At 36.8% G+C, this 14429-nt stretch overlaps 1 protein-coding gene across 2 annotated transcripts in view; it reads left to right on the forward strand.

The window, feature by feature from the left end:
* The window catches only part of LOC139144826 (ganglioside-induced differentiation-associated protein 1-like), a 20117-nt gene continuing 5688 nt past the window's right edge, over positions 1–14429 (forward strand). Inside the window, exons 1-2 of one of the 2 annotated variants that reach the window (XM_070715618.1) lie at positions 1–168; positions 11651–11736. In XM_070715618.1, the coding sequence (XP_070571719.1) occupies positions 11674–11736 (63 nt within the window). In that variant the 5' untranslated portion in view covers positions 1–168; positions 11651–11673. Of the gene's footprint in view, positions 169–6906; positions 6954–11650; positions 11737–14429 lie in introns of those variants that run through there. The other variant, XM_070715619.1, reaches the window with a different exon arrangement.

Raw genomic sequence — 14429 nt, forward strand, 5'->3', positions numbered from 1 at the left:
AACTGATAAACATATTAGTTTATATGAAGTGTTCACTACTAGGTTGTCGGTCTTTGATATTGGGATTACCAAGCAGCAAGCGTAGTGAGGAACAAGGGGTAGCTAGGGAAACTGAAACTGCCTGTAAAGACAGTCCCGATTTCCTTTACATGTAACGACTTTTGAAAGGTAAGCGCTATACCGACGCCCATGCATGTGTGGCTGTGCATTGAACCTTCACAGTGTTAACTCACGATGCACTAGCTGCAGTACAGTAGCTCGATGTGCGTATGCTACCCTGTCGGCCGTTTTTCGCTAGTTGGCATCCAAACTCGTCGAAACTTACTTGTAGATTACTTATTCTCAACAACATGTATTCTACTTAAAAGTAAAAAAAACTCTTTCTACATATCCACTGTGGTCACCATATCGCAGTCCCCATGTTCCATTTTGTAGGCTGTCAACCAATGGGTGTCCTATTTCGCGGACAAAAATCAGGTAATTGACCCTGAGCTGTCAACAATTCACAGTAGGATATATTTTTACGACATTTACAGTGTTAAACATTGTAAATCCAACCGTGGGGGGAAGGAGCATCACCTTATTAGAAACAAGAAATGGACGACATAACGTTGCTCAATTCTGAAAGGATTCGAGTAAGGCCACAGGGGTCGGCCCAGGGGTGTCAGTATCATAAAGGGCAGCTCTCGGCTATTGATAGCTGTGATATCGCAGCGGCGTATATCGAACGCGCTCGGGTTATTGGGGTCATCGCCACAGTCCCGCGATGGGTGGCGCCTATCGACACGATCATCGTGTGAATAGACAAAAAAAAATGCTTACCGACACGATCATCGTGTGAATAAACCAAAAAAAAATGCTTACCGACACCATGATCGTGTGGATAACGTGGTTTTTCTTACCTATCCACACGATGGTCGTGTCAATAAGACTAATTTTCCGCTTATTTGCACGATGATCGTGCAAATACTCAGTTTTCTTACTTATTTGCACGATGATCGTGTCTATAAGACGCATTTTACGCTTATTTACACGATCATCGTGCAAATAAGCGGAAAATGCTTCTTAAAGACACGATCATCGTTTTGATAAAGAACAACACATACCGACACGATCATCGTGTGGATAAGAAAAACAAACGGATAATCCACACGATGATCGTGTCTATAAGAAGTATTTTCCGCTTATTTGCACGATCATGGTGCAAATAAGCAGAAAATGGTTCTTATAGACACGATCATCGTGCAAATAAGCGGTTTTTCTTACTTATTTGCACGATCATTTTGCTTTTCCTGAAACGTCCTTTTTATAGTTTTTTACATCTCAAGACTTTAATTATCATCTCAATTAGAAAATTTGAATATTGAATATAGAGAAAATATGTTTCTTAAAAAAAATATGGGCGTACTCGGTCTGGTCATGGAGTTAGGAAGGTTTGCATGTTTGGGTGACTATATCCGCGACTCAATGGCGACTCTATCCCTACAGCGTGCAACCCCCTAAATTACAAATAAATAAGCTAAAATGCAAAAAAAAGTATGCACGACGTTTCAAACTTGACGGCCATCTTTTATCCTGGAAATGTCGCAAACGAGTGATGGTGAGTTCCATACATCGGCTGTGTAGGTACTGTGTGTACTAGTATGGCGCTTTGCTTGAGGGGTTTGTTAGTTTGACTCAAATTACTGGCAGTGGATCGGCGGAGATTGTCAAATGCAATGAATTTAGCGAGAAAATAGCAAAAATAGGAAAGGAGAGTAAAAGAGCGAGAAGGGAAAAATTACAAAGTAACTGACAGAAAATAAAGAGGGAAAAAAAAACACGTGGCGGCGATCGGGATTCGAACGTGCATCTCCTGAGGCTCGGCTTCCATCGTTCACATGTGATCACTCTGCGTGACCGGTGTGCCATCGGGTTATCGATGCCAATGAGGGAGAAAATAAGCAATATAAATAAAAGAAGTATTGTTGTCTCTTTCAAGCTGCGATTTTGTTTGTTATGTTCTCAAATTCAATTTTTTGGCAGTTTGAGCCTCGAAAACGTGAAATATTGAGATCGCGAACAAGATTTCATTCGTGGTTTATTATAAAACTGCAGTGGATTTTAGCAAGCGATGCCAGCAATTCAATTGTCAATTGAACACATGGGCCTAAGGCTAAATTATGGAGAACACACTTTTTGTCACACGAGGAAATTTTATTTCAGCTCGAAAGCCGTACATTTGAGACCACTTGATAACGCAAAATGGTGACATAAGTGTACAATTTGCATTTGATCGCAAATTATCATGATCGTGTCGCTAAGTTGCTTTTTATTCCTGCTTACCGACACGATCATCGTGTCGATAGCCACAACGCCCGCGATGACCCCAATGACCCGAGCGCGTTCGATATACGCCACAAGTACCGCTGCTATATCACAGCTAGGCTATTGACACTGGGTGTCAATAGATGATCAGAGTCGCTGGTTTGCTCCAAGGTCATACTAGTATTTTGTGGAGGGACCGTGTTTGCTCCAATCACCCTGCGCCTACGCGCCCCATAGACGTGTGCAACACTAACAATAGATCCTGGTTTAACTGTTTAAGTGCCTTAATTAAAGACAATGGAATGGACTTTCTCCTTGATAAAGCTCCATCACTTAAACACCACAAAGTTATAACTGGTTTAATGAAAAGAAATTTAACAAACAATTATGAAGTCTTTTGGAAAAATTTGATCACTGATGAAAATAGTAAACTAAGAATGTATGCCAAAATAAAACGTTATTTTAGATTAGAACCCTACTTAACACAGTTACAAGGTGAGAAAAGAAAATTGCTCACCAAACTTCGCATTAGCAATCATGATCTAGCAATTGAAAAAGGGAGACACACTGTTCCAAAAACCCCAATTACTGAAAGATACTGCAATCAGTGTAACACCAACAGTATTGAAGATGAAACACACTTTTTATTAGTCTGTCAGAAATACAAAGTCCAAAGAAAGTACTTTTTCAGTAAAATCAATTTCCCAAACGACTATACTGAAAATCAGCTTATTTCTCTACTAAGAAAACAAGAGTTATCTTTTAATGAACAACTTGCAGATTATATTTTTACTTTATATAAACAAAGAAATACCTAGTTATATTTATTACTAGCTACTATTATTATACTGTAATACTTTATCTTTATTGAAGAAAATTTTAACTTATTTTTGTATCACACTTTTATTGCCACAAATGTGATGTAAATCATATATTTACAAGCAAGCAATAAAAATATTATTATTATATACGTATGTACGCTTATCTGACAGAACGTGCTTATCTGACAAAAACAACTAATTACTGCTTGTAGCCTTACTCGTTTGTGGAAAGTAATCCCACAAACAATATTTTATCTGTTAAAACACACAAACGAAATCTTAATTAGAGCATTTTAAAATCACAAACATCACAAAATAGCCATATAATCGTTAAAAAATACAGTAAATTTCATTGATTGCGTAAAATCGCCGATGCACCTCAATCAATCACTGTGTATACATCGATCAACACATAGAGGCTGTCTTAAGGGGTAGAGGAGAGGGCACGAGGTCACATGAGGTCATCCGCTCTCACGGTATGCGATGGCGGGAGTATCAAAATCACCACAGTGGCAAGGAGAATACTTCTTGTTTTTGTTTTTCATCACCTTCCTCGATCGCTAATTTTGCCATTTAAGTACATAAATTATACTCAATAAACACGCAAGTGGATGAGAAAAAAAGCACATACATGTTGCAATACGGAGTTATCTTCATGGTTTAGGTCTCGACTACAGTAGTAAGCGAGCGCGAGCCCGGCCGATGGAAGAACAACCACAATAATTAAATAATAACACATGAGAGCTTGGGCAATATCACGATTTATTGCCTGCCCAAGGGATGGTGGTCATGATCGAAATACTGATGATGCCCGAGCCCGAGGGCAGGCAAAAAATCGTGATATTGCCCAAGCTCTCATGTGTTATTATTTTTATTACACCGAACAAGCAAACATGCAAAGAAACAAAAACACAAAGACTTCTTCGAGTACAGTTCGCCTTCTGAGTCCGGACCTCAGCGCGCCTAAAATGTTGTCAGTGCCGAGTCTAGAGTTGCCGCTAAAGTTTGCCGATCTCCTCGGTGGCGTATCCAAATTTGTTGCTTGCACAGTCGCTGAACACAGAAATTGCATTCCTTGTTGCCATTTTCGTTCGTTTGCTGTTTACTTGCATCAAAATATCGTCTAACTGTGCCGGTGACAGCTCTGCATGACGTAAGTTGCCAACTGCAAGGTACAACAAGCGAACGACAATTTGTTTTGCGCAGAAAGGAGGCGCAGTAAGTAAAATGATGTCATCCATGTAATATCAAATGCAGAGGGCATCATCACATTCGCAGAGGGCATCATCACGTTTTGTAACACATCTCATCCGCAGTCTGTATTCTAATTCGCCAGTTGATAGTCACGTGGGATGCATTCTTTTTGTGCTGATCCACGTAAACGACGTCATCAGGCATCATTTGTTGGAACTGTTGCCTGCCAGGCATCAGTTCCGACAAATGATGCCCGCTGACGTCAAAAACGACATTGACGCGTGCGCGGACCGGAATGTAAACAAAGATGTCGTCTGCGGCCGATCGAAACGATAGTCGAGAATTTTTTTGGTTTATCCTACTTTCTGAAGAAGAATTGAATGCTTTGGTTTCCAACAAGGACTCAAAACGGACGAAAACTGTAATCAAAGGTGCATTGAACGTTCTGAAGTATTGCGATCCAGGTCTGTTAGGAAAAACGTTTTCTTACCGCACCACTCCAACATATTACATCATAGGCCTACACGAGACAAGTTTTGTGTATAGTACGTTCTTATGCATGGCTGCGGATGAGATGTGTTACAAAACATATATTGACTGGCCATGAGGGCAACAGCATACGTCTTTAATCCCTCGGGCCTGTGAGTCACCCCCAAAAACAGACTGTTTCCCTCGGCCTACGGCCTCGGGAAACAGTCTGTTTTTGGGGTGACTCACAGTCCCTCGGGGTACAGACGTATGCTGTTGCCCTCATGGCCAGTCAATATGTGTATACTTTTACATGTCACGTGAGTCGTGTTTAACCAATGGCAGTGCATGCTGAATGAGTGAGGTGTAATAAAAAATGATTAATTATGTCAACAATTTGAGCGTTGTGGCTATCGACACGATGATCGTGTCGGTAAGCAAGAATAAAAAGCAACTTAGCGACACGATCATGATAATTTGCGATCAAATGCAAATTGTACACTTATGTCACCATTTTGCGTTATCAAGTGGTCTCAAATGTACGGCTTCCGAGTTGAAAAAAGTTTCCTCGTGTGACAAAAAGTGTGTTCTCCATAATTTAGCCTTAGGCCCACGTGTTCAATTGACAATTGAATTGCTGGCATCGCTTGCTAAAATCCACTGCAGTTTTATAATAAACCACCAATGAAATCTTGTTCACGATCTCAATATTTCACGTTTTCGAGGCTCAAACTGCCATAAAATTGAATAAGAGAGCATAACAAACAAAATCGCAGCTTGAAAGAGACAACAATACGTCTTTTATATATATGGCCTATTTTGTCTTCTAGTTACAACGATAACCCGGTGGCACACCGTGAACGCAGAGTGATAATGTCTGAACGATGGAAGCCAAATCTCAGCAGATGTACGTTCGAATCCTGGTCGGAGCCACGAGTTTTTTTCCCCTCTTTATTTTTCTGTCAGTTACTTTGTAATTTTTCCCTTCTCGCTCTTTTACTCTCCTTTCCCCTTTTTTCTATTTTCTCGCTAAATTCATTGCATTTGACAATCTCCGCCGATCCACTGCCAGTAATTTGAGTCAAACTAACAAACCCCGCAAGCAAAGCGCTACAGTACATACACAGCCGATGTATGGAACTCACCATCACTCGTTTGCGACATTTCCAGGATAAAAGATGGCCGTCAAGTTTGAAACGTCGCGCGTACATTTTTTTTGCATTTTAGCTTATTTATATGTAATTTAGGGGGTTGCACGCTGTAGGGATAGAGTTGCCATTGAGTCGCGGACATAGTCACCCAAACATGCAAACCTTTCTAACTCCATGACCAGACCGAGTACGCCCATATTTTTTTTAAGAAACATATTTTCTCTATATTCAATATTCAAGTTTTCTAATTGAGATGATAATTAAAGTCTTGAGATGTAAAAAATTGTAAAAAGGATGTTTCAGGAAAAGCAAAATGATCGTGCAAATAAGTAAGAAAACCCGCTTATTTGCACGATGATCGTGTCTATAAGAAGCATTTTCCGCCTATTTGCACGATGATCGTGCAAATAAGCGGAAAATACTTCTTATAGACACGATCATCGTGTGGATTATCCGTTTGTTTTTCTTATCTACACGATGATCGTGTCGGTATGTGTTGTTCTTTATCAAAACGATGATCGTGTCTTTAAGAAGCATTTTCCGCTTATTTGCACGATGATCGTGTAAATAGGCGTAAAATGCGTCTTATAGACACGATCATCGTGCAAATAAGTAAGAAAAACTGCGTATTCGCACGATCATCGTGCAAATAAGCGGGAAATGCGTCTTATAGACACGATCATCGTGCAAATAAGTAAGAAAACTGTGTATTTGCACGATCATCGTGCAAATAAGCGGAAAATGCGTCTTACTGACACGACCATCGTGTGGATAGGTAAGAAAAACCACGTTATCCACACGATCATCGTGTCGGTAAGCATTTTTTTTGGGTCTATTCACACGATCATCGTGTCGGTAAGCATTTTTTTCGTCTATTCACACGATGATCGTGTCGATAGGCGCCACCCAATTTGAGAGCAGTTTACATAAACAAAATCCTTCGTGTAGAAGACTTCGTAGAGTTTTGTCAGATAAGCACATTTTGTCAGATAGGCGCCGTACATACGTAAAGGTACGTTTTACTTTTATATACACACGTCTATCATGTCTATGGGGCGAGTAGGCGCAAAGCGGAACTGAAGTAAATGAGGCCTCGGTATCTCGGTATAGTATTTCAAAGAAAAGAGTTCATAATTAAACATAATCTAGAACCATTTTGTCATATTTCATGATTTTAATCTTGACAAAATCTGAACGTGTGATTTGTTGTAAAAAAACAAGCTTGGGTGTAGTAACGGGGCAGAAGCTGCAACTCTTGATGATGGTTGCAATATTTCTATGCAATATATCAACTACAGTACAGTTTCTTGCGGTCTCAATACAGCAGGCTGAAACACACAATATCATTTGTCAATGATAAAAATGCATGGTACACATACATACACCGACTGTGTTGGTAAGCTGAATACTGGACAGTTCAACATGATGCTGTAGGCAGTAGAACAAGAATACAGTCGTATAAACTGAATAAAAAAATGCCAAAATTATCAAAGTTAATACAGCTACTGCCTACAGGCAGTGTCACTATCATGTAATGCCCTGCTACCGCAGTGTCACTGTCACTGCATACCTGAGAAGTGACAGAGATAGCTCTGACTCTGATGTACATGGTAGTTGAAGAAAGGAGACGAAAAATTTTGATCACATAGGGGGCTTTGAAATTTTTTTAGGGTAAATATGGGGGATCTAAAAAAAATGGGATTTCAATCGCGATTCCTTCAGGTCCCCCGCTATTTGTGAACGCAGCCTCAAAAGCCCTTCACCATGCATCATAGAAATCACCCTATATCAGAGTTTGTCTCCAAAGTGTACACCACAAGTCATCTTAAATCCCCATATAATTATGTACGTTTCAGACTGAGATTGGGTACATGCAGAAGCAGCCTCAAAGTTGGGTAAAAGCCGGGCGTAAAAGGCGGGGCCTTACGAGCCGCTAATGAGTCATTTGGTCAGGATGAAAAGGCCCCCTCCACCTTGGTGATCGGCAGAACAAATTAATGAAGGGGGAATTAGGGAGGGTAATTCAGAGAAATTACTCTCATTATAATAATTGGATGACATTGAAATGTTATTCATTTTTCATTGAATTACCTGCCAAACCTTGAAATTGGAAAATCTAAAAAGTAAAAGGGAACAAAAACATTTTCAGATCCCCCATAGGCAGAGAAAACTCTCAAACTACCCCCAAAAAACATGTTTGAATCCCCCTGAATTCTTCCAGCCCCCTTGCCATTTTTGTGAACGCAGCCTTGGTAGACAAGGCTGTTTATTGTGTGCCTCCAAACATTATGTAATGATGTGGCCACATACTGCCTTTCACAAACTTCTTTTTAACTTAGTATGAATAGCTCAAATATTGCTTTTTCTTTACCATTTGAAATTAAAGAAAAAACACAATCCTTTTGGTCATTTTTTGTCACCATAACAGTAACTAAGGTATCACCTCTAATAATATAAGTTATTTGATCACCTTAATTATCATAATCCACTCGCACTGGTTGTTAGTTCCACCACAGTCTCCAACTAACTAACTGCCCAGACATGAGACCTTGGCAAGTGAAGAAGCTTAATTATCTACCTTTACTTCGCCAATGCACTGATGGTAGACAAGAACCCTCTTTCTTCTTGTCAATCTAGTCCTTGGTGTAATAAAGGTTGCGTTTGTTGCTTATCTTCTCACAGGAAAGCCAGGACAAACAAATAAACAAGCATACAAACTAATCAATAAACAAAAAGTAAACAAACAAACAAACGAACAAATAGAAATCTTGAATAAAATAAAGATACGAACAAATATATATAGAAAAATTAAAAATAAACACAAACATTTAATAACTAGTCATTGCTCATTATACTTGAATAATGATACCATACTGCCATGGCACCTTAAATATTTGCCTGTGTTGTTCTGTCAATTATTTCAATTCTTATTCAATGTGTTGTTTTTTCTAATATATATATATATATATATATATATATATATATATATATATATATATATATATATATATATATATATATATATATATATAATATATATATATATATATATATATATATAGTAAAACAAAGCAGGTCAAGACGCACCAACTCAGGACACCAAGCTCTTCATTTATAAAATTTATTACACCGACGTTTCGTGGGAGTAATCCCACTTTATCAAGGTTAAAACGATCTGAAATAAAATAACAACGACAAACTTAAAGTAAAATACACATATATATATATATATATATATATATATATATATATATATATATATATATATATATATATATATATATATATATAGGCTATATTATATAAGTATATTTAATATGCATACTTGTTTTATTTAATTTGTTTATCTATTCAATGATTTTGATTATATTTGTATGTTTGTTTGTTTGTTTTGTTGGTTGATTCTTTGTTTGTTTATCTTAGCTTACCTATGGTCTTCATCCATGCCTTTCCTGTAATAACTCATCCAGGTCATAAGTTCCTATGAGTACACATATCAGTTTCCACGATATGTAATATATGGAACAGATTCATGCCCTGATAGTGCAGAGGAAAGGATCAATTCTGAATGTATTGGTCTTGGTGACTATTGGTGAATTCAGTTTTGATTATTTAGCGTCGACTCTATCCACTCCAAATGCATCTAGCTGTTTTGGCAGGTGAGGCTAGTCAGTAAGTTGAAGAGAGACACACACAATACAACTGCTTGTAAAAGGGAATCACATAACCAGAGCATGAAGAAAGGAGTGCGGATGTACTAGAGCTTCTTCAAGGCAGAATAAATTTCCCTATAGTAATGATGGTAGAGAATTGATAGCGACAGCAAAAGATAGTTTTATCAAGAGGCAAGAAAACAAGTCATCGCTGATGACACAGTCCCTGCTCGCACCATTAATTGTGATGCACATGCACACTACAATACAATGTCTGTGTGCCAAGTTTAAATGAAATCTGTTCAGGGATAGTTGAGTCACAGTTCAAAAACATGAAAAAATTGCAACAAAATGGCCGCCCAGTAGCCATATTGGATCGTATTGTAAAATAAATTTACATGCATATATATGCCATACACTGATAGTACTTTATCTGTGTTCCAATGTTGAACAAAATCGGTTCAGGGATAGTTGAGTTATGGCTCAAAAACATGAAAAAATCACAACAAAATGGCCGCTAGGAGGCCATATTGAATCGTGTCCCAAAATAAATTGACGTGCATATGATGCCACAGTACTAAGCTTGCACACAGTTTGAAACAAATCGCTAGGGATGACAGAGAAACGGCTGCTGACAGATGGAAGGACGGACAGAAGGAAGGATGGGACCCAATCTGTAAGTCCCCGCCAGCCTGCGTCCGCGGGGACTCATAGTGACAAAAGGGGAGCTACTGTGCACTGCATATTCAATATCCCCTGAACAAAATAATACTTTATTAACACACATCATTCTATGGTAGGGATGGAAAGGGTTACAAGAACTCAGAAGAAGAAAAAAGATAATAGTGTCTCAGAAATCTCACTGCAAATACAAGGGAAAAAGTCTTAATGAAGACACTACATACATATCACAAAAAGTAAAAAAAAAGAAAGAGAATACAGTCAGTGATTATAGTATTTTTGCTGTAACTCCACACATGTTAAGGTGAAGTACTACGAATCACGTCAAAATTAAGTTGTGGTGTCATTTTCTTGAAACTTTGCACAAATATTCTTTGAAGTTGTGCAAGCGCAAAAATGAAATAAAAAATGGGGGTCACCGCGCTCGTTTCCATGGAAACGGACGTTAAAATGGCGTCGTTAGAAATAAATAAAAATGATATAATTCACTTAAACTAAAGAAAGCAATTATAAAACGCACAGCAAATGAGTTCATTTTAATAAATACCAAGACTTAAGATCCATATCTATCGAATGTATAGTTTTCATGATGTTTGTAAAGAAATTCTAACATAAGTATCGATTACAAAATGACGATATCGAAATTATATCACTACATAATTTTCGAACTTTCTTCCTGTCGCTCTGAATGGTGTCATTTTGACCAAACTTGGCGAATAAAATCCTGACATAATACCATTTTGTTTACACTTTTAATAAAAGGGTGTCACCATGATACTTTTTACAATATCTCCAGGTGAATGGGTAATATGCGCCATGTACATGGGAGAGAAATGTTAATTTTGTCGCTCATTTTGAATAAAAACCAGCTTCCTAGGGGGTCAATATATGACAAGGTTATAGGTCACATGTATTTCTAAGAGACTGGGTCAAAAAATTAGGTAAAAGCGCAATTTCAACAATGACAGGTGATGTTAAATACATGCGCAACAAAATAACCCATTTGCGGCAGGCTGGAGTTAAATCTGCGCAGTAACGTTCTAGAGCGTGTGCGCGTCCGAATTCGTCGCGCTTTACCTTAATATATATATTTTGCCAAATTGATTGATATTAGCTATATGGGAGATAACCAAAGAGACTGCACTGTTCCTCTTTTAAAACTCTGACTTAATACTTAACTTTACCATTATTCACTTAGATGTTTACTATTTTTCTCCTGCTATATATATTGTTCACTTTTCAAATTTTAACTCTTGCATTGAATGTTGATTGATTGATTGATTGATTGATAACATGTTCAACTTTGACCACATAATCTCTTAGATTTGCCATTTACCATCGTCGATGTAATAGAATTGCATATTTTATTCTGTAGGAGGAAAAACTATTGTCAGAAGAATGGGCTCACACAAGAAAGTACTCACACTCTTTTACAATTCCCGTTCATACTTTTCCCAAAGGGTGAGTAGGTAGTTCTATACTTCTCAACATGTTAAGGTAGTGTGCACCTCAAAAGTGAAAGACTTAAACTTTTGCTCAAACTTTCCTTAAGGAATCTTTCATCCATTCTCTTTCAAAATCAAGAATAAAAATCTGGGGTTCACCATGCAAATTTTGGTACTAGAGAAACAAATTATCCAAGATTTACCGATATTTACAATTCAAAATGGCCGCCATCCATGTGTTAACTCTATGAAGAAAAATAAAATTTTTGAATTTCAAAAAACTAAGCCAGTGAAAAGTTTCCTTACACCAAGAGCTTTAAAATGAACCTCCACAAGTGGTATATCAGAAAAGAGTTGTAAAAGTTTGAGAGTCCGAATATCTGTCCCCGAGGTGTGTTCTACCTTAAAGTTCATAGCATAAAAGTAAAGTATGAGACCTCCACTACAGAAATTGCACGCTATAACATGTATACCTTACAAGTTATATGCAGCATGGAGGTCATGTGAGGTCAGAGAGTCTTCAGACTGTTGCTGTAAGTGCACCACTATATAACCAGATATGAACTGAAAATGCTCAGGTTTCATTATATATTGCAGTTATGCGTAAATTTGAACCTTTGCCACATGTTTGCAACTTCATTGAAAGTGTTATGATCAAGATAATGAATAATATTCACCACAGATTAATTCTAAATCCAAGTATATATCCCAAATCAGGAAAGTTTATTAAAATATGCAAATTAGGAATTGACTGAAATGTTCTCATTAAATATGCAAATTGGGCATTGGCTGAAGTAAAAATGTTAAATGACTTTCAATAATGTCGTATCATAGTATCTTTGATGTACAAAGCAATTTGTCAACTTTGGTCTAGTCAAGACAGATAAATATCCTTCATTAGGAAAGTTCATTAAATTTGCAAATAAAGAATTAGCTAAAGTAAAAATGCTTAATGACTTCCAATGTTGTATCATAGTATCTTTAATGTACATAGCAAGTTTCGTCAAATTTGGTCTAGTTGATACAGATAAATATCCCTAATTAGGAAAGTTAATTAAATCTGCAAATTAGGAATTGGCTGAAGTAAGGCCAAAAAAAATAATAGGTTTGTTTCTGGTCATTGACATGTGGCAAAAATGATGCGGTGACGCGATTTTTTTTTCAATTTTTTTTTATTTTGGCTGGAATTTGATACATTTTCTCCTTTTTTCCACAGGGGAAAATGAAAAACAGGAAAAAAAAGAGTTGACGCGCACACTTTGAAGTGATGCGCGCGCTGACCAGAAACAAACCAATTTTTTTGGCCTAAAAAGGTTTAATGACTTTCAATAATGTTGTTTTATTATATCTTCAATATATGTAGCAAGATTCATCAACTTCGGTCGAGTCAATTCAGATATATATCCCTATTAAGTGAAGTTCATTAAATATGTAAATAAGGAATTGGCCGAAGTAAAACTACTTAATGATTTTCAATAATGTTATAACATAGTATCTTCAATGTACATAGCAAGTTTCATCAACTATGGTCAAGTCAATTCAGATATATATATCTAATTAGGAAAGTTTATTAAATGCAAATACGTATTTGGCTGAAGTAAAACTGCTTAATGACTTTCAACGATGTTATTTCATAGTATCTTTAATATACATAGCAAGTTTCATTAATTTTGATCAAGTCAATTCAAATAAATATCCCTAATTTCAAAGTTCATTAAATATGCAAATTAAGAGTTTGATGAAGTAAAAATGCTTAATGACTTTCAATAATGTTAAATCATAGTATCTTCAAGATACATACCAAGTTTTGTCAATTTTGATTACGTCAAATCAGATATATATCCCGAATTAGGAAAGTTCATTAAATATGTAAATTATCCATTATCTTTTATGTTACCCCTTAATATTTTTCACAGCTAATATATCTTGGTGTGATCAACATTTGTAGCAAATCTCATCAAATTGTGTGCAGTCATTGTCAATATATATCTGTTTTTTTCTAAAATCATTAGTTATGCAAATGAGCAAAAAGTAAGCAAGCCACACCCACCAAAAACTAATCAGTTCTTGCCATTTGCAAACTGAATCTTTGTACCAGATTTGATTCTGATCTGATGAGCCATTTTTGAGATATCGAACACACAGACAGACAGACAGACAGACAGAAATCGCTGTGACATATGCTCATGTGTGTGAACACGTGAGCAAAAAAAATTTGTTCCTTCTATGCTGGTCAAGCCATTTTAATAGCAATAAGGTCCATTTGCAGGTAAGCATATGAACGTTCTTGTAACCATAGACCCCGAACTGCCTGATACGGTTCGCATTAGTTGCTTACACCACAGGATGCCAGGATAAACAGACAAACAAAAAAAATAACACAAAAATCAACCAAACAAACAAACATTAACGTAAACAATTAAAACACAAACAAATAACAAACAAGCCAATAAATGAAAGCAAACAAACAAGTAACCAGATATGAACTGAAAATGATCACGTGTTTCATTATATATTGCAGTTATGTGTGAATTTGAATCTGTGTCACATGTTTGCAACTTAATTGAAAGTATTATGATCAACATAATGATCAATATTCACCACATTAATTCTAAAAGACCAAGGAGTATACAAATATGTAATTAGCTGAAATAAAAACATTAAATTTCTTTGACTACTGTCATTGTATCACCACTTTATATAGCAAGT

The sequence above is a fragment of the Ptychodera flava genome, chromosome 12 (genome assembly GCF_041260155.1).
Source record: "Ptychodera flava strain L36383 chromosome 12, AS_Pfla_20210202, whole genome shotgun sequence".
NCBI classification, from domain to species: domain Eukaryota; kingdom Metazoa; phylum Hemichordata; class Enteropneusta; family Ptychoderidae; genus Ptychodera; species Ptychodera flava.